Source organism: Cetorhinus maximus, chromosome 21 (genome assembly GCF_964194155.1).
Source record: "Cetorhinus maximus chromosome 21, sCetMax3.hap1.1, whole genome shotgun sequence".
NCBI lineage: Eukaryota > Metazoa > Chordata > Chondrichthyes > Lamniformes > Cetorhinidae > Cetorhinus > Cetorhinus maximus.
In genome coordinates, this window is record NC_135899.1 from 13,912,651 (window position 1) to 13,932,132 (window position 19,482).

The 19,482-nt window shown below is 50.0% G+C and overlaps 1 protein-coding gene across 2 annotated transcripts in view; it reads left to right on the forward strand.

The window, feature by feature from the left end:
* Window positions 1-733: 733 nt before the first annotated feature.
* The window catches only part of LOC144695690 (protein CutA homolog), a 33,748-nt gene continuing 14,999 nt past the window's right edge, over window positions 734-19,482 (forward strand). The window contains exons 1-3 of one of the 2 annotated variants that reach the window (XM_078566636.1): window positions 734-785; window positions 13,342-13,420; window positions 16,612-16,760. In XM_078566636.1, the coding sequence (XP_078422762.1) occupies window positions 13,346-13,420; window positions 16,612-16,760 (224 nt within the window). In that variant the 5' untranslated portion in view covers window positions 734-785; window positions 13,342-13,345. Of the gene's footprint in view, window positions 786-7,538; window positions 7,607-13,341; window positions 13,421-16,611; window positions 16,761-19,482 lie in introns of those variants that run through there. The other variant, XM_078566637.1, reaches the window with a different exon arrangement.

The following is a 19,482-nucleotide window of genomic DNA, read 5'->3' on the forward strand; positions in this document are numbered from 1 at the left end:
CCCTCCTCCATCTCTCTCCCTCCCTCCCTCCATCTCTCTCCCTCCCTCCCTCCATCTCTCTCCCTCCCTCCCTCCATCTCTCTCCCTCCCTCCCTCCATCTCTCTCCCTCCCTCCCTCCATCTCTCTCCCTCCCTCCCTCCATCTCTCTCCCTCCCTCCCTCCATCTCTCTCCCTCCCTCCCTCCATCTCTCTCCCTCCCTCCCTCCATCTCTCTCCCTCCCTCCCTCCATCTCTCTCCCTCCCTCCTATCTCTCTCCCTCCCTCCTCTATCTCTCTCCCTTCCCTCTATCTCTCCCTCCCTCCCTCCCTCTCTCTCCCTCCCTCCCTCTATCTCTCCCTCCCTCCCTCCCTCTATCCCTCCCTCCCCTCCCTCCCTCTATCTCTATCCCTCCCTCCCTCCCTCCCTCTATCTCTATCCCTCCCTCCCTCCCTCTATCTCTCTCCCTCCCTCTATCTCTCCCTCCCTCCCTCCATCTCTATCCCTCCATCTCTATCCCTCCCTCCCTCCATCTCTATCCCTCCATCTCTATCCCTCCCTCCCTCCATCTCTATCCCTCAATCTCTATCCCTCCCTCCCTCTATCCCTCCCTCTATCTCTATCCCTCCCTCCCTCTATCTCTCTCCCTCCCTCTATCTCTCCCTCCCTCCCTCCATCTCTATCCCTCTGTCTCTATCCCTCCCTCTCTCTCTCTCTGTGAACAGACGTGGGGTCACGTGGTTCGTCTACCGGCCGTGCCGCGTGCGCGATGACGTCGCGGAGGTTGAGCGGGTGACGTTGCGGCCGGTGAGTGAGATCGGGACTGGGCCTGGAGCCCGGGCTCCGGGAGGACACTGTCCCCTTCCGCGCGGGGGGGAGGAATAGAGACTGGGGGAAGCGGGGGGGTGTGGAGAGAAGGTCAGGGTGCACGGGGGGAGGGGGTGGAGAGAAGGTCAGGGTGCACGGGGTGGGGGGGTGGAGAGAAGGTCAGGGTGCACGGGGTGGGGGTGTGGAGAGAAGGTCAGGGTGCACGGGGTGGGGGGGTGGAGAGAAGGTCAGGGTGCACGGGGTGGGGGGGTGGAGAGAAGGTCAGGGTGCACGGGGTGGGGGGGTGGAGAGAAGGTCAGGGTGCACGGGGTGGGGGGGGTGGAGAGAAGGTCAGGGTGCACGGGGTGGGGGGGGTGGAGAGAAGGTCAGGGTGCACGGGGTGGGGGGGTGGAGAGAAGGTCAGGGTGCACGGGGTGGGGGGGGTGGAGAGAAGGTCAGGGTGCACGGGGTGGGGGGGTGGAGAGAAGGTCAGGGTGCACGGGGTGGGGGTGTGGAGAGAAGGTCAGGGTGCACGGGGTGGGGGGGTGGAGAGAAGGTCAGGGTGCACGGGGTGGGGGGGTGGAGAGAAGGTCAGGGTGCACGGGGTGGGGGGGGTGGAGAGAAGGTCAGGGTGCACGGGGTGGGGGTGTGGAGAGAAGGTCAGGGTGCACGGGGTGGGGGGGGTGGAGAGAAGGTCAGGGTGCACGGGGTGGGGGGAGTGGAGAGAAGGTCAGGGTGCACGGGGTGGGGGGGTGGAGAGAAGGTCAGGGTGCACGGGGTGGGGGGGTGGAGAGAAGGTCAGGGTGCACGGGGTGGGGGGGTGGAGAGAAGGTCAGGGTGCACGGGGTGGGGGGGTGGAGAGAAGGTCAGGGTGCACGGGGTGGGGGTGTGGAGAGAAGGTCAGGGTGCACGGGGTGGGGGGGGTGGAGAGAAGGTCAGGGTGCACGGGGTGGGGGGGTGGAGAGAAGGCCAGGGTGCGCGGGGGGGGGGGATGTGGAGAGAAGGTCAGGGTGCACGGGGTGGGGGGGGTGGAGAGAAGGTCAGGGTGCACGGGGGGGTGGGGTGTGTGGAGAGGTCAGGGTGCACGGTGGTGGGGGGGTGGAGAGAAGGTCAGGGTGCACGGGTGGGGGGGTTTGTGTAGAGAAGGTCAGGGTGCACGGGGTGGGGGGGTGGAGAGAAGGTCAGGGTGCACAGGTGGGGGGGTTTGTGTAGAGAAGGTCAGGGTGCACGGGGTGGGGGTGTGGAGAGAAGGTCAGGGTGCACGGGGTGGGGGTGTGGAGAGAAGGTCAGGGTGCACGGGGTGGGGGTGTGGAGAGAAGGTCAGGGTGCACGGGGGGAGGGGGGTGGAGAGAAGGTCAGGGTGCACGGGGTGGGGGGGTGGAGAGAAGGTCAGGGTGCACGGGGAGGGTGTGTGGAGAGAAGGTCAGGGTGCACGGGGGGAGGGGGGTGGAGAGAAGGTCAGGGTGCACGGGGGGAGGGGGGTGGAGAGAAGGTCAGGGTGCACGGTGGTGGGGGTTTGGAGAGAAGGTCAGGGTGCACGGTGGTGGGGGGGTGGAGAGAAGGTCAGGGTGCACGGTGGGGGTGGGGTGTGGAGAGAAGGTCAGGGTGCACGGGTGGGGGGGTGGAGAGAAAGTCAGGGTGCACGGGGTGGGGGGGTGGAGAGAAGGTCAGGGTGCACGGGTGGGGGGGTTTGTGTAGAGAAGGTCAGGGTGCACGGGGGGGGGTGGAGAGAAGGTCAGGGTGCACGGGGTGGGGGTGTGGAGAGAAGGTCAGGGTGCACGGGGTGGGGGGGTGGAGAGAAGGTCAGGGTGCACGGGGTGGGGGTGTGGAGAGAAGGTCAGGGTGCACGGGGTGGGGGGGTGGAGAGAAGGTCAGGGTGCACGGGGTGGGAAGGTGGAGAGAAGGTCAGGGTGCGGGGGGGTGAGTGGGTGGAGAGAAGGTCAGGGTTCCCTGGGGGGGGATGTGGAGAGAAGGTCAGGGTGCACGGGGAGGGTGTGTGGAGAGAAGGTCAGGGTGCACGGGGTGGGGGTGTGGAGAGAAGGTCAGGGTGCGGGGGGGTGAGTGGGTGGAGAGAAGGTCTGGGTTCCCTGGGGGGGGGGTGGTGTGGAGAGAAGGTCAGGGTGCAGGGGGGTGGGTGGAGAGCAGGTCAGGGTGCACGGTGGTGGGGGGGGTGTCGAGAGAAGGTCAGGGTGCAGGGTGGGGGGGTGGTTGTGGAGAAGGTGCAGGGGGGTGGTGTGGAGAGAAGGTCACGGTGCACGGAGGGGGTGGAGGGAAGGTCAGGGTGCACTGGGGGTGTGGAGAGATGGTCAGGGTGCACGGGGGGTGGTGGTGTGGAGAGAAGGTCAGGGTCCAGGGGGGAAGGGTGTGGAGAGAAGGTCAGGGTGCAGGGGGGAAGGGTGTGGAGAGAAGGTCAGGGTGCAGGGGGGAAGGGTGTGGAGAGAAGGTCAGGGTGCACAGTGGCGGGGAGAGGGTGGAGAGAAGGTCAGGGTGCACGGGGGTGGGGGGGTGGAGAGAAGGTCAGGGTGCAAGGTGGTGGGGGAGGAGGGTGGAGAGAAGGTCAGGGTGCACGGTGGGGGGGGATGTGGAGAGAAGGTCAGGGTGCACGGGGGGTGAGGGGGTGGAGAGAAGGTCAGGGTGCACGGGGAGGGGGTGGGTGGAGAGAAGGTCAGGGTGCACGGGGGGAGGGGTGTGTCGAGAGAAGGTCAGGGTGCAGTGGGGGGAGGGTGTGGAGAGAAGGTCAGGGTGCACGGGGGTGTGTGGAGAGAAGGTCAGGGTGCACGGTGGGGTGTGGAGAGAAGGTCAGGGTGCACGGTGGGGTGTGGAGAGAAGGTCAGGTTGGACGGGGGGACGGGGGTGTGGAGAGAAGGTCAGGGTGCACGGGGGAGGGTGGAGAGAAGGTCAGGGTGCACGGGGGAGGGGTGTGGAGAGAGGGTCAGGGTGCACGGGGGAGGGGTGTGGAGAGGGTCAGGGTGCACGGGGGAGGGGTGTGGAGAGAAGGTCAGGGTGCACGGGGGAGGGGTGTGGAGAGAAGGTCAGGGTGCACGGGGGTGTGTGGAGAGAAGGTCAGGGTGCACGGGGGTGGGGGGGTGGAGAAAAGGCCAGGGTGCACGGGGGTGGGGGGGGTGGAGAGAAGGTCAGGGTGCACGGTGGGGAGGGGGTGGAGAGAAGGTCAGGGTGCACGGTGGGGAGGGGGTGGAGAGAAGGTCAGGGTGCACGGTGGGGAGGGGGTGGAGAGAAGGTCAGGGTGCACGGGGGTGGGGGGTGTGTTGTGGAGTGAAGGCCAGGGTGGACTGGGTTGGCGGGGGGGCCCAAGGTCAGGGTGCACCTGGCTGGGGGTGGTGCAGGGTTAGGGTACACTGGGTGCAGTGGGCCGATGTGAGCCTAGGAAGCTTTGAGGATTATTCTAAATTTCCTTTGATTCTGTAACTCATTATTAATTTGCATTTCCCTGCATTACACCAGTTTCTCCGATTCTGAAACAACTCATTGGCTGTAAAATGCTTTGGGATGTGGAAGGTGTGCAGAAGGGCAGGTTCTTTTTAACCAATAAGGGTTACTTTCTGTAGCTTTTGGGAGTTGGAGATTTATAGTCAGAAGGAGTGAGATTATTCACCGAAATATTGTAACACTGCAACAGTTGTTACCTTCAGGTGATGTGCTATTCCTGTTTCTGATGTTACCTGTGCAGACTAGATTGTGCATCAAGGAGATAGTTGCCACCTTCCAGATCAGCAGGTTTTTAGTTGGATGAGGCTTTCCATGGATATGGAGGAAAGGCAGCCAATGAAGTTGGCGGACAGATTCGCCCGGATCTGATTGAATGGTGGAACAGACTAGAGGGGCTGAATGGTTTTGTCCTGCTCCCGTCTTTCTGTTTTGCCACACCCAGAGCTGAGCCTGGAATGCAGCAGATAAAAGATTTGAGTTTTGATGTTTGCTGAATGCTAAACTTTACTGAAAACATTGGTGGCTAGCAAGTTCCTCAATAGGGTGGGTGGGGGAGGGGGGTAGGTGGGAAAGGAGAGGGTAAATGAATGGACTTAGAACTTCATACGCTTTGTACGACAGCTGAGGAGAGTCTTGAGAATGCAAATAAAAAAAACTTAGAAATAAGTAAATAGCCAAACCTTTAGTAGTTACCAATAAGGAAACCATAAGATGTGGGAGTTGAAGTAGGCAAGTTACAAATATCAATTATCAAACTAGCCTGGGATTAATGTAGAGCACAACAAGCATGGGGTGGGTTGCACAGACTGAGGGAAGCCTTGAAGGAGAAAGGAGCAGCTGTTGTTGTCAAATGAGAGCACTATCACCAAAAGCCCCTTGTGTGCGAGGGAGGGAAGTAGATTCTAATTTGTTAAGTGGGCAATACCGTCAACATTGGACACAGTCGAACAGTGAGATTTTTCACTTGTGATTTGTGTGCGTCATCTGGCTGAAATCAGCAAGCTGGGTGGGGCGAATCTCGCCACGGCCACAGTGTCAGCCATGTGACCAAATCTCTTCTGGACCTTTTCTTTAACTGACTTTCTTCCCTGCCTCGCTGAGGCCAAAGCAAGTGCACGTCCTGGAGGCAGGGTTGTCCCAGTTTTTGTAGTGGCAGAAAATGTTTTTCCTTAGAATGGTAGCCTTGTATATGAGCCAGAGAGACACCAGGCATTGCCAATACTGTGGATCTATGTGTGACAGCATTATTCTGAGGTGTGGTTTCATGCAAGTTCCCCTAAGAAACTGCAAATCTGATCTTAAAATATTCTCTCTCTCGGGGTCGGTGTGCCTCCGGCAAGGCTGGCATTCATTGTCTGATTCTCATTGTCCTTGAAAAGGTGCTGGTGAGCTGCATTTTTGAACCATTGCAGTCCCTGTGAAGGAATCCCACAGTGCTGTTAGGGCAGGGAGTTCCTAGATTGTGACACAGCAACAATGAAGGAATGGCTAATACATCTTCCGAGTTGCATTGGTGTTTGTCTCGGAGGGGGTAATGTTCCCGTGAGCTGCCCTTGTTCTTCTAGGTGGTGGAGGTTGCACGTTTGAGAAGTGCTGTCGACGAAGCCTTGGCAAGTTGCTGCAATGCATCTTGTAGATGGTATACACTGCAGCCACGGTGTGCCGATGGATGGGATTGCGTTTTAGAAATTTCTGGGACTGGTCCAAAATTGGACGAACCCGGCAAAATGTGACACCGAGCCACATAAGGAGATATGAACAAAAATGTGATCAAACAAGCAGATTTTGAGGAGCGTCTTAAAGGAGGAGAGAAGCAGAAAGGTTTAGGGAGGGAGTTGCAGAGCTTAGGGTCCGGGCAACTGAAGACACGGCCGCTCTGGAGGAACAAAGGGAGTGGGTGATGAGCGAGAAGCCAAAGTTGGGGGGGAAGTGTGTAGATCTTTGGATTGTAAGGTTGGAGGTGGTCACAGAGATGGGGAGGAGTGAGGCATAAAAGGATTTGAAAACAATGAATGGGAAAGTGGGCGGGAAACAGGATTTTCCGATTAGCTGAGTCCAAAGATCCACCTGATTCATGGGCTTTTTCATCCCAGTGTGAAAGATTCACCTGATTCATGGGCTTTTCCATCCCAGTGTGAAAGATCCACCTGATTCATGGGCTTTTTCATCCCAGTGTGTGATGCTGTTGCACTCTGTGTTGGCTGATTCAGGATCAGGGTGGGCGGTGAAGAGAGTGACTGAGCCACATGTTAACTCTACCTTTTCTGAGGATGCATTGTTGGGTTAGCTCCCTATTCCTGTACTGCCTGAAGTGTGTAGTTGCATGGCTGCCATCGGCTTTTCCCCTTAAGGGCATATGCAGTGGGTTTGATAAAGATTGTAACATTTTTTTCTCTTGAGGGTTGAGTGTCTGTGGAACACTCTTGCCCAGAAAGCGGTGGAGGCAGGGTCATTGAATGTTTTTAAGGCAGAGGTAGGTTGATTCTTAACTAAAAAGGGATTCAAAGGGTATCGGGATAGGCAGGATACTGGTGTTGAGGCCACAATCAGATCAGCCATAATGTTATTAATGGCAGAGCGGGCTTGAGAGGCAGAATTGCCTACTCCTACTCCGTATGTTTGCATGTAACTCTCCCAGCATCTTCTGCTGAATGAACTTCCAGCATATTCATAATTCATGTTTCTGTTCCCCCCCATGTCAGCCTTCTTCCCTCCTCCACCCTCTCCTCTTGTTGGCTGCAGTGGCAAGGGCTCTGTCTGCCCTCAGGTGCTTTGCCCAAGCAATCATTTTCACTGTGAGGCTTCGTGATTTTCTATTTTTATTTATTTGTTCATGGATGTGGGCATCACTGGCTAGGCCAGCATTTATTGGCCATCCCTAATTGCCCTTGAGAATGTAGTGGTGAGCCGCTGTCTTGAACCACTGTAGGAGTACCCTCAGTGCTGTTAGGGGGTTCCAGGATTTTGACCCAGCGACCGCGAAGGAACGGGGATAGAGTTCCAAGTCAGGATGGTGTGTGGCATGGAGGGGAACATGCAGGTGATGGTGTTCCCATGCATCTACTGCCCTAATCCTTCCGGGCAAAAAAAGGTCACGGGTTTGGAAGGATTGATGAGCTGTTTGGCCCTTGGGGGAATCATAGCTGAGTATGATCTTGTCCTCCGCCATCTCCCAGAAACAGCAATGTCATTGTGACCAATTAATCTGTTTTAGCGAACATTGCCTGGGAGAACTCCCATGCTCTTCTTTGTTATAGCTTCCTGTGATCTTTTGGCAGTGTTAGCTGAGCTGACTCAGCACCAGCTAGGAATCAAATAGGCTGACTGAATGGCGCTGTCAACCCACTAAACCCTTGGGGAGCGCAAAGGTTCAGGTTTGCATGCTCGAGAGTCAGGCAGGGAAAACCACTGCTGATGCAGCAGATCTGTAATGAGGGAAAGCCGCTGTGTTACTGAATGCTAATTACTTCTGAGTCTCATGTAGACATCCCAGCCGAGCGTCAAGGCTTCAGCTAAATGTGAATTCCAACATCTTAATCACCCTCGTGGTGTGCTCTATATTCCAGTTGATTGCAGAGTTGGCTAAACAGAGCTGGTCGCTACAGCCCCTCGGTTTCAGATGAACATACATACGAATTAGGAGCAGGAGTAGGCTACTCCGCCCCTCAAGCCAGCTCCGCCATTCAATAAGATCATGGCTGATCTGAATGTAACCTCAACCCCACATTCTTGGCTACTCCCGATAACCTATCACCCCCTTGTTAATCAAGAATCTATCTAGCTCTGCCTCAAAAATATTCAAAGACTCTGCTTCCACCACCTTTTGAGGAAGAGTTCCAAAGACTCACTACCCTCTGAGAGAAAAAAATTCTCCTCATCTCTGTCTTAAATGGGCGACCCCTTATTTTTAAACAGTGACCCCTAGTTCGAGATTGTCCCACAAGAGGAAACATCCTCTCCACATCCACCCTGTCGAGACCGCTTGAGGATCTTAAAGGTTTCAATCAAGTCACCTCTTACTCTTCTAAATTCCATTGGATACAAGCCTAACCTGTCCAGCCTTTCCTCATAAGACAACCCGCCCATTCCTGTTATTAGTCTAGTAAACCTCTCTCAACTGCTTCTAACACATTTACATCTTTCTTTAAATAAGGAGACCAGTACTGTACACAATACTCCTGATGTGGTCTCACCAATGGTCTGTACAACTGAGGCAAAACTTCCGTACTTTTGTAATCAGCTCCCCTCTCAATAAATTATCACACTCCATTAGCTTTCTTAATTTCCTGCATACGAACCTTTAGTGGTTCATGCACAAGGGCACCCAGACCCCTCTGAATCTCAGAGCTCTGTAATCTCACCATTTAGATAATTTTTTTTATTCTTCCTGCCAAAATGGAGAATTTCATATTTGCCCACATCATACTCCATTTGCCAGATCTTTGCCCACTCACTTAACCTATCTTTGTCAATCTGTAGCCTCCTTACATTCTCTTCACAATTTACTTTCCTACCTATCTTTGTTTTGTCAGCATATTTAGCCACCATTCCTTCAGTCCCTTCATCCAAGTCATTTATATAAACTAAAAAGCTGAGGCCCCAGCACTGATCCCTGTGGCACACCACTTGTCACATGCTGCCAACCAGAAAAAGACCCATTCATGACAACTCTCTGCTTCCCGTTAGCTGGCCAACCTTCTATCCTTGCCAGTCTGTTACCCCCTGCACCATGAACTTTTATTTTCTGCAATAACCTTTGATGTGACTCTTTATCGAATGTCTCCTGGAAACCTCAGTACAGTACATCCACTGGTTCCCCTTTATCCACAGCACATGTGACTCCTTCAAAGAACTCCCAATAAATTGGCTAAACATGATTTGCCGTTTACAAAACCATGCTGACTCTGCCTGATTGCCTTTCCTTCGTGCATCACCTCTGGCCTCCAGGAAGCAGATCCAGCTTATTCATGTATTGGTAAAAAAATATTCATTCACGCAAAAAAAAACAGACCTGGACATACATGTGTGTCTTGAAGCTGTGACTCTGGGTCAGTGAGTGAATCTGCTTACCGCAATGTTAATGTGATGTCTTAGTTGGGGTGGGTGCGGTATGACATCATCCAGTGCCTCCCCTACACTGACTCCCTCAGGGGAGCAATGTCCCAATAACTAATCTGCTGCCAGCCTTTCACTCCTTATTCTCCTTATTTGATGGTGTGTGCACTGATTTGTGTTCCTTCATCAGCTAGATTAGATATAGGTCATTGACAAGCATGAGGAGTTCCCCAGAACAGGTAAAGGCAATAGTCCTGACGAACCTGCCCCTTTTTCATGGATCTTGATCCCACTCGGATGCATTAACACCGTATCTCTCTCTTCCCCCTCTCCATGAACACGTCTAATTACCTCTTAAACCCACTTATACGAACATATAGAAGTGACAGGGAAAGGCCAGTCGGTCCATTAAGCCTACCCAGCACCACGACAGTCAGAGCATCCTGATTAGACTCAACTTCCCTACACTCCCCCACACAGCCATGTAATCTCCTGGGAGAGGAAAGACAACAGAGGAAAAATATGGGACTAAAAAGGAAAGAATACTCGGGAAATATTCCTCTCTTGAAGGCCTCAGGCAGCCGAGACCTATCCAAGAGAACACATGAGGAACAGGAATATGCCATTCTAGCTTGTCTTGCCTTTCAACTAAATTATGGCTGATTTATTTCTTAACTCCATTCACCCACCATAGTTTCATGTCCTTTAATACCCTTGCCCAACCAAAATCTATCACACTCAGCCTTGAAATTTTCCATCAGCACACAGCATCCACAGCTTTTTGGGAGAGAGAATTCCAGATGTGGACTGCATTTTTTTTTCATTCGTTCATGGGATGTGGCCATCTCTAATTTCCCTTGATAAGGTGATGGTGAGCTGCCTTCTTGAACCGCTCCAGTCCACGTGGTGTAGGTACACCCACTGTGCTGTTAGGAAGGGAGTTCCAGGGTTTTGAACCAGCGGCAATGATGGAATAGCGATATAGTTTGAAGGCAGGATGGTGTGTGGTTTGGAGGGGAACTTCCAGGTGCTGGTGTTCCCAGACGTCTGCTGCCCTTGGCAGGAAGAGTTCGCGGATTTAGGAGCTGTTAAAGGAGCCTTGTCTGAGTTGCTGCAGTGCACCTTGTAGATGGTACACATTGCTGCCACTGTGCATCGGTGGTGGAGGGAGTGAATGTTTAAGGTGGTGAATGGAGTGCTGATCAAGTCGCCTGCTTTGCCCTGAATGGTATCAAGCTGCTTGAGTTTTGCCATCCAGGCAAGTGGAGAGTATTTTACCACACTTCTGATTTGCACCTTGTAGATAATGGACGTGGTGTGGGGAATCGGGAGGTGAATTAACCTCTGACCTTGTGTTGCCGCAGTATTTACTTGGTTGGTGCCGTTATGTTTCTGGTCAATGGTAACCTCCCCAGAATGTTCATGTTGGGGATTCAGCGATAGCAGCGTTGTTGATCATCAAGGGGAGATGGTTAGATTCTCTCTTGTTGGAGAAGTTCATTGCCCAGCACTTGTGTGGCGTGAATATCACTAGCCACTTATCAGCCTCCAAGCCTAAATGTTGTCCAGGTGATCCTAATCGGCCTAGCTCTAATTTTAAGGTTATGCCCCTTGTTTTAGATGCCTCCCACCAGCAGAAATAGCTTCTCACGACCTACCCTATTTCTTCCTTTCATTAACTTAAACACCAACTAGACCAGCCCTTAATCTTCTGTACTCATGGGAATACCTTCCATATGATGTGTTCTCTGCACCAGTCAAGAAACTAGTCCGGTAACGCCCTGACGGCAATCCAGAAGTTCAGCACACACCACTCCAGCTGCCTCAATCCTCCAGCTTTGGTGTCCTTCCCTGGTAACTTATTCCGTAGCTCCGCCCTCTTTTAATGGAAAAAGTTCTACCTGACTCCCAGTCTTACTGCTCACTTTCAACATTTTTCCCTGTGGTCCGTTGCATTTGAACCCTTAATTCCACTCCGTGGCTTGAGCACGAAAATCAAGGTTGCCACTCCAGTGCAGCTCTGAGGGAGCACTGTCTTTAGGATGAGATATTAAACGGAGGCCCCATCTTCCTGCTCAGGTGGTTGTGAAAGATCCCATGGCACTATTTCAAAGAAGAGCAGGGGAGTTATTTCTTGTGTCCTGGCCAATATTTATCCCTCGATTGACACCAAGAAAACAGATTATAGAATCATAGAGTTATATGGCACAGAAACAGGCCCCTCGGTCCATTATTTCCGGCCATCAAACACCTATCTATTCTAGTCCCATTCTCCAGCACTTGGCCCTTAACCCTGTGTGCTATGGCATTTCAAGTGCTCATCTAAATACTTCTTAAATGTTGTGTGGGTTCCTGCCCCTACCACCTCCTCAGGCAGTGTGTCCCAGATTCCACCCTCTGGGTGAAAATATTTTTCCTCAAATCCCCTCTAAACCTCCTGCCCCTAACCTTAAATCTAAGCCCTCTGGTTATTAACACCTTCGCTAAGGGGCAATGTTTCTTCCTATCTACCCTATCTATGCCCCTCATGATTTTGTATACCCCTATCAGGTATCCCCCTCAACCTTATCTGCTCTAATGAAAACAACCCTAGCTTACCCAGTCTCTCTTCATCGCTGAAACGCTCCAGCCCAGGCAACATCCTGGTGAATCTCCCCTGCACCCTCTCCAGTGCAATCACATCCTTATCTGGGCATTCTCATATAGTTGTCTGTGGGAGGTTGCTGGCTGCCGTGTTTCATAGTGAGCATGCTTCAAAAGCACTTCATTGGCTATCAAGCACTTTGAGAGGTCCGCTTGTCATAACTGCTACAGAAATGCACGTCTTTTTCCCCTCAGTGAACAGTTTGCCTGGATCAAGCTTTTGCCGATCCCTGGATAACCTGGAAAAAAACTCCCTTTAGGGCTTCTGGCAGGTAAAAAGGAAAGGATAAGTGTCAGTTTGGCTCGGTTGGTAGCACTCACTTCTGAAACAGATCAAGCCATGGCTTCAAGCACATAATTTAGGCCAGCACTTCAGTGCAGCTCTGAGGGAGCGCTGCACTGTTAGAAGAGCTACTTTATGGATGGATGGTGAACCAGGGTCGCGTCTGTCCATTCAGGTTGGGTATAAGAGATGTCACTTTTAATGAAGGCCAGAGCTCTCCTGGTATCCTGGTTAACATTCATCCCTCAAATCACATGCCCATACTGACCAACTGGTCATCCATCCCATTGTGATCTCTGAGATCTTGCTGTGCTCAGCATTCTTCTCCGCTGCCCTTAGAATAGTCAAGTAACCGACTCGCGAGTGAAAAAAACTGAAGAAAGACATGCATTTATACAGTACCTTTTGTAACCTTGGTACTTATCAAAGCACTTTACAGCCAGTGAAATACTTTCCAGAAGTGTAGTCGCTGTCATAATGTATGAAATGCAGCAGCTGATGTGCGCACAGCAAGCTCCCACAAACAGCAAATGATCAGATAATTGCGATGCTGATCGAGTGCTAAATATTGACCAGGATACTGGGGATAACTCAACTGCCCTTCTTCAAAATGGTGATGCCCTGGGAGGGCAGATGGGCCCTCAGTTCTAACATCCCAGCTGAAATATGGCACCTCCAACAGTGCAGCTCTCCCGCAGCACGGCACCGAATTTTTGGCCCAGATTTATGCGCTCAGGTCTCCGGAGTGAGACTTGAACACACAATTTGATCCAGCAGTCAGAATGAAAAACACTGAGCCATAGCCAACACTTAGAGGAAATTAAGGCTGGAGAAGGGGAAGTAAACTTTAATTGTGTTTTTGTCCACATTTGTTTGGACTCTCTTCCCCTGCCCCGCCCATCAATGGAACCGAATATCTTCAGGCAACTTACTGAGGGCACTCTCGCTCTGGATGAATGCCAAGCTGTTTCTTCCAGATGGTGCCTTTAGTTGTTTTAGCCTTGATTGCAGAACATTTCGAAAGGGCTGGCGCAGACTTAGTGGGCTGATTGGCCTCCTTCTGTGCCTACTATTCTGTAACATAATTCTGTGACTGTTTCCAATGCCTCTTCTCTGGTGTCTGCACAGGGGAATGCGTGACTTCAGTCAGGCGTTGGGTAGCCTGAGACTAGGCCTCAAACACAGCCCCTTCAAAGCCACAATGCTTGTAAGTTAATTTTTCCTTTATCCTTCACTGAGCTGATCTCCTCTCTCAACCTCATGGACAAAGTTAAACAAAGTCTCCCATTTCTATGCGTCCATCCCCCCGCTTGTTTCTTAGTGGCTGTTTCTCTGGACAAGAAGGCTGGGGAATGTACTGATAGAGGTCTCTTAAAATTCTGGACGGGCTTGATAGGGGAAGATGCCTCCACTTACGTGTGGGAGAGACCAAAACTAGGGACTATTAAACAAAATATAAGGTTGTCAGCAATAAATCCAAAAGAGAATTCAGGAGAAACTTCTTTACCCAGAGACGGATTAGGATGTAGAGCTACCTACAACAAAAACTGGTTGAGGTGATTATCATAGATGCGTTTAAGGGGAAGCTAAATATGTACATGAGAAATAATTGGAAGGATGTGCTGCTGAGGTTAGGTGAAGAGGGGTGGGAGCATCAATGGCAGCATGTACCAATTGGGCTGAATGACCTGTTTGTGCTATAAAATTCTATGTAATTCTCTTTTTTTGTCTCCTGAGTGCTGTATTATTAAGACACTTCAACCTAATTAAAATTAACTGGTTAATAACTCTGTTAAATAAGTTTAATAATTGCATTTTAAAATTAACAGTGACTGGGCTCTTGTCTTTTTCTGTTTTGTCATCTCTGTCACTCTCGCTCTCTCTCTCGCTCTCTCTCTCGCTCTCTCTCTGTCTTTGTCTGCCACTCACACTTTTGTACCATGTGAATTTGCCTCTGATCTCTTGCTTGCTCTGCTTCCTGCTGCAAGTCTCTGCATTTCCATAGGAGAATGTACAGCTGTTTGGAGCGCCAGAGTGAGCTTGGGGGCGAGGGGAGGTGATCACGAAAGACAGAACCTTTTTTTTGCTCTCATATAAAGATTAACAGGCCTGCTTTTAGCATGAACCAGAGAGCGCAATAGCATATTGTGGATAAGATGGCCTAGTTATGTTACACATTGGGAAGGTTGGAAGAGGACTAAATAAAAGACTTGCGTTTAATTGGCACCTTTCACAACCTGACGACATCGCAAAGCACTTTACCAGCCAATGAAGTACATTTGAAGTATGATCACTGTTGTAATATAGGAAATGTGGCAGCCAATTTGCGGAAAGCAAGCTCCAGGAAGCAGCAATGTGGTAATGATCAGATTTAGTGATGTTAGTGAGGGATTAATCTTGGCTAGGACTCCAGGGAGAACTCCCCTGCTGCGCCTTGAATAATATCATGGGGTCTGTACATCCATCCAAGAGGGCAAATGGTTTAATGTCTCGTCGAGCGGACAGCTCCTCCTACAGTGTAGTATTCCCTCAGTACAGCCCTGGGCATGCTAGCATAGCTTGTAGGTAATAGTCTCTGGAGTGGGACTTGAACCTATAACCTTCTGATACAAGAGGCTAGAGTGCAACCAACTGAGCTACGCTGACACTTGAGGTGGGGGGGTGGTGGTGGAGACAGGGAAGAGAGAGTGGTTGAAGAGGGGGTCCAACTCCTATGAAAGAATCAAATCTATTCAACAAAAGTACAACAAAAGATATTAGGGGGAGAATGAGGTGCAGTTAGATGCTCAACTGGGTGAGTTGGTGGGTGATTAGTGGGTGAACCAGGTACGCTGGGAGTAAATGATCTTTATTTCCTGATCTTGACTGTGAAGTTAAGGCTCGCGAGTTATCCTGAGGCTCTGCCAGAATTCCTTTGGCTGAGGGGAGTTGCTGTTATTACCGCCCTGACCTGAGTTATCAGTTTCTCTGTGCATCACCTGCTTACTGGTGCACCACTTAATTGCATACTGTATCAAATAATTGAAGACTCCTCAGCTCTGAAAGCCCTGTGAACTGCTTGATTGAACACCACTGCCGCGCAGAATGATTACTTGCCATTGATTCTGGCTGTCCACTGCATTTTCCTGAGGCTTATAGACTGCTCAGTCTCCAGAACTGATGGCCAGCCAGAGCTTGAAGCTATTGCTTCCCAAACTATGCAAGGACTCTGTGTGTGTGTGTGTCTGTGTGTGTCTGTGTGTGTGTGTTTGTGTGTCCACCCTCCTCTCGCCCCCAGCGAGTGAGGGGGTCTCTGGTGAGCCAGCTCCCTTCTCCTAATGAGTGCTTAATGCCCATCCTCACCCACATGAATGCGACTCTCCCAAACTCTCTTCTCCCATTCCAAAACTTCATCGAGTGTCATGTGTTTCTTCCCCACTTCCCAAGGTTGAGCACACTACGCCCGAAACTCTGTTCCCATGAGTGAATGTGATATACCCATTCCAGATGTACCACCTCACCCTAGATGAGCCCACTGAAGAAAGGCACTCGGCCCATGAGGCGATGTCTTGCAGATCACTATAAATGGTAGTTTGTGGATCCCTATAACTATCAGTACCTCACAGAGGAGCTATGTGGAATTAGGCTGTAGACCCCTGTAACTAGGAGTACCTCAGATAACACTACGTGGAAATAGCCTGTAGATCCCTGTAACTAGCTGTATGTCACAAATCACACTATGTGGAAGTAGCCTGTGACTAACAGTATCTCACAAAAGGAGCTATGTGGAAATAGCCTGTAGATCCCTGTAACTAACTGTACCTTACAGAAAGAGCTAAGTGGAAATAGCCTGTAGGTCCCTATTACCAGCAGCACCTCACAGATGGGGTTATGTGGAGATAGTATGTAGATCTCTGTATCTAGCTGTATCTCAGAAGGAGCTATTTGGAAGTAGCCTGTAGACCCCTGTAACCAGCAGACTCTCAGAAGGGATTGTGTGGAGATAGTCTGTAGATCCCTGCAACCAGCTGTACCTTACAGAAGGCACCGTATGAAAATTACCTGTAGATCGCTATAAACAGCTGTACCTTACAGAAGGAGCTATGTGGAAATAGCCTGTAGAACCCTGTAACCAGCAGTACTTCACAGAAGGGGTTATGTGGAAATACCTGTAGAACCCTGTAACCAGCAGTACCTCACAAAAGGGGTTATGTGGAAATAGCCTGTAGATCCCTGTATCTAGCTGTACCTCACAAAATGAGCTATGTGGAAATAGCCTGTAGAACCCTGTAACCAGCAGTACCTCACAGAAGGGGTTATGTGGAAATAGCCTGTAGAACCCTGTAACCAGCAGTACCTCACAGATAACACTATGTGGAGATAGCCTGCTGATCTCCTTTATCCTCTTATCTCTTCTAGGCTCTACTTTTTACACTGTTGATGTTCTCCGGCCTGAGGAGCGTGGGATTGAGACTGTTCTCCATGGCGACAGAAACCTATGTGTCCGGAACCCACTCTGCAGCCTTCATTACGTGCCCCAACATGGAGGTTGCTAAAGACATTGCGCGGTGAGATAGGAGCCAGTTCATCTATACCTTTCCAGTTCTTCTGTTTTAATTGATGGATGAGGCCATATATAGTGCTATATATATAGCTGCAATGTAGTGGTTTTAACCACTTTCTTCCCCTACCCCCACCCCCAACCCCCACAACTGCCCAAGGAGCATCATAAAATCATGTTGCACAGGAGGATACCATTCGCCACATCATGCATGTGCCAGCTTTATGGTAGAATTATCCAACTAGTCCCGCTCTCCTGCTTTTTCCCAATACCAATAGACCTGCAAATTTTCTCCCTATTCCCTTTTGAAAGTTACTATTGAACCTATTTTCATTGCCCTTTCAGACAATGTGTTCCAGGCCACAAAAACTCACTGCATATATCTTTTCTCTGTCATGTTGCCTCTGGTTCTTTTGCCAGTGACCTTAACTTTATTCTCTGGTTACCATCCCTCCTGCCAGTGGAAACAGTTTGTCCCTATTTAGTGTTTAAAGAAACTCCTTATAATTTTCAACACCTCCATTAAATCACTCGTTAACTTACTCTGCTCTAAGGGATTTGGATAAGCACCCAAAGAGAAAATATATGTAGGGCTATGGAGGAAGGGTTGGGCAGTGGGACTTACTGAGTTGCTCTTGCAGAGAGCCGGCATGGACATGGCAGGCTGAATGGCCTCCTTCGGTTCTGTAACCGTTTACTGATTGTATGAGAGCAACATGGCTTCACACAGAAAGAAAAAAAGACTTGCGTTTATATTGTGCTTTTCACGGCCATCAGACATCTCAAAGTGCTTCAAAGCCAATGAAGTACATTTGAAGTGCACTCACAGGAGCCAATTTGCGCACAGCAAACTCCCAGAAACAGCATGTGATCATGACCAGATAATCTGTTATTTTTTGGTGATGTTGTTGAGGGATGCACATTGGGCAGGACACTGGGGATAACTGCCCTGCTGTTCTTCAAAATAGTGCCATGGGATCTTTTATATATACCCGAGCAGGCAGTTGGAGGGCTTGGTTTGACATTCGATCTGAAAGATGGCACCTCTGCTGTCCCGAATACACAATGAACTCATCCTCAAGGCTACTTTTGCCAATTTGATTTGTGAAGATTAAAATTACCACTAATATTGTAGAACCTTTTAAGCCCCCATTATTGCTTAATGCATGCTCTGTCCTACAGTGTAGCTTTTGTTAGGGGGCTTGTAAACTCCACCCAAACTATTTCTACACCTTGAACTGCCCACTTGAAAGCACTATCAGTGACACCTTGATGATTGAGAGTAGACTGATGAGGCAGTAATTGGCTGGATTGGATTTGGCCTGCTTTTGGTGGACAGGACATTCCGGGACAATTTTTTACATTGCCAGTGTTGTAGCTGTATTAGAATAGCTTTGCTAGGGATGCAGCTAGTCCTGGAGCACAAATCTTCAGTATCACAGCTGTGATGTTGTCAGGCCATGTAGCTTTTGCGATGTGCTATGCCTTCAGTCGTTTCTTAATATCAAGTGGAGTGAATCAAATTGGCTGAACACTGGCATCTGTGATACTGGGCACCTCCAGAGGAGGCCAAAACAGATTATCAATTTAGCACTTCTGGCTGAAGGTGGTTCCAAATGCTTCAGGTACCTGTCTTTTGCACTTGTGTTCTAGGCTCCCTCATCATCGAGAATGGGGATGCTTGTGGAGTCTGCTCCCCTGTTTAGTTGTTTAATTGCCAACCGCCATTCACAATGTTTGTGGCAGGACTGCAGAGTTTTGATCTGACCTGTTGGTTGTGGGATCACTTAGCTCTGCCTACAGCAAAGCATAATTCACATTTTCTTTTAATTCAGATGTGCCACCTCATATTTACTGACCTTGGGACTTCACATGCCACTTGTTCGTCCATTTTGCCATCCTATCAATATCCCCTGGCAGATTCCTTTGGTCCTTGGAATTATTCTTTACGCTTCCTATTTTAGTGTCAATTGCACCTTTGGTCACCATTCGGTTTCTAGCCCTTTGTCCAAATCAGTGACATATATGGTGAGCAGCAGTGACCCCAGAACAGAATCCTATGGGACACGATTGTCTGCTTTCTTCTGATAAACCAGCCTTAAATCTTACTCTCAGTTTCTCTTTTTTGACCTGTTTTTAATCAGATTTACTGCCTTCACCTCTCCCACCCCCACATTTCAATTCCACAGGTCTTCACTTTCTCTACATCATTGCTGTTTAAAGGACTTGCTGTGGGAAAGTTGGCTGCCACACACGCCTAAGAAATGAATATACTTAAAAAGCAATTTGCTTGTCTTGAATCACTTTGCAATGCAGTGAGAATGTATTAAGGCATTAAGGATTTAACTTAGCAAATGAAAATATGAATTTTCGCCGAGAGAAAGAGAGACAGCATCACACATACAAATGCAGAAAACCTTGACAAGCCTTTGCCAGACAAGGCCTTGAGACTATTTACAACAAGCTAAGGATATCTGCATACATAAAAACACATTAATTGATTATCCAAGAATTCTAAAACAAAGAACCCTAAGAGTAAGATAGACAATAGTTATGTTATCCTTAAAGCAAAAGATTTTCTTGAAGTTTGGCTCTTGGGCAGATATAAGATCAGACCAGATCTGCTCGGTGAACACAGAGTAGAGATCTTTTAGATCTTCTCTTATCTGAGACAAGACAGAAACTACGCTTTATACTTTGATTGTTAGTTTGTTATTTGTTGGAATATC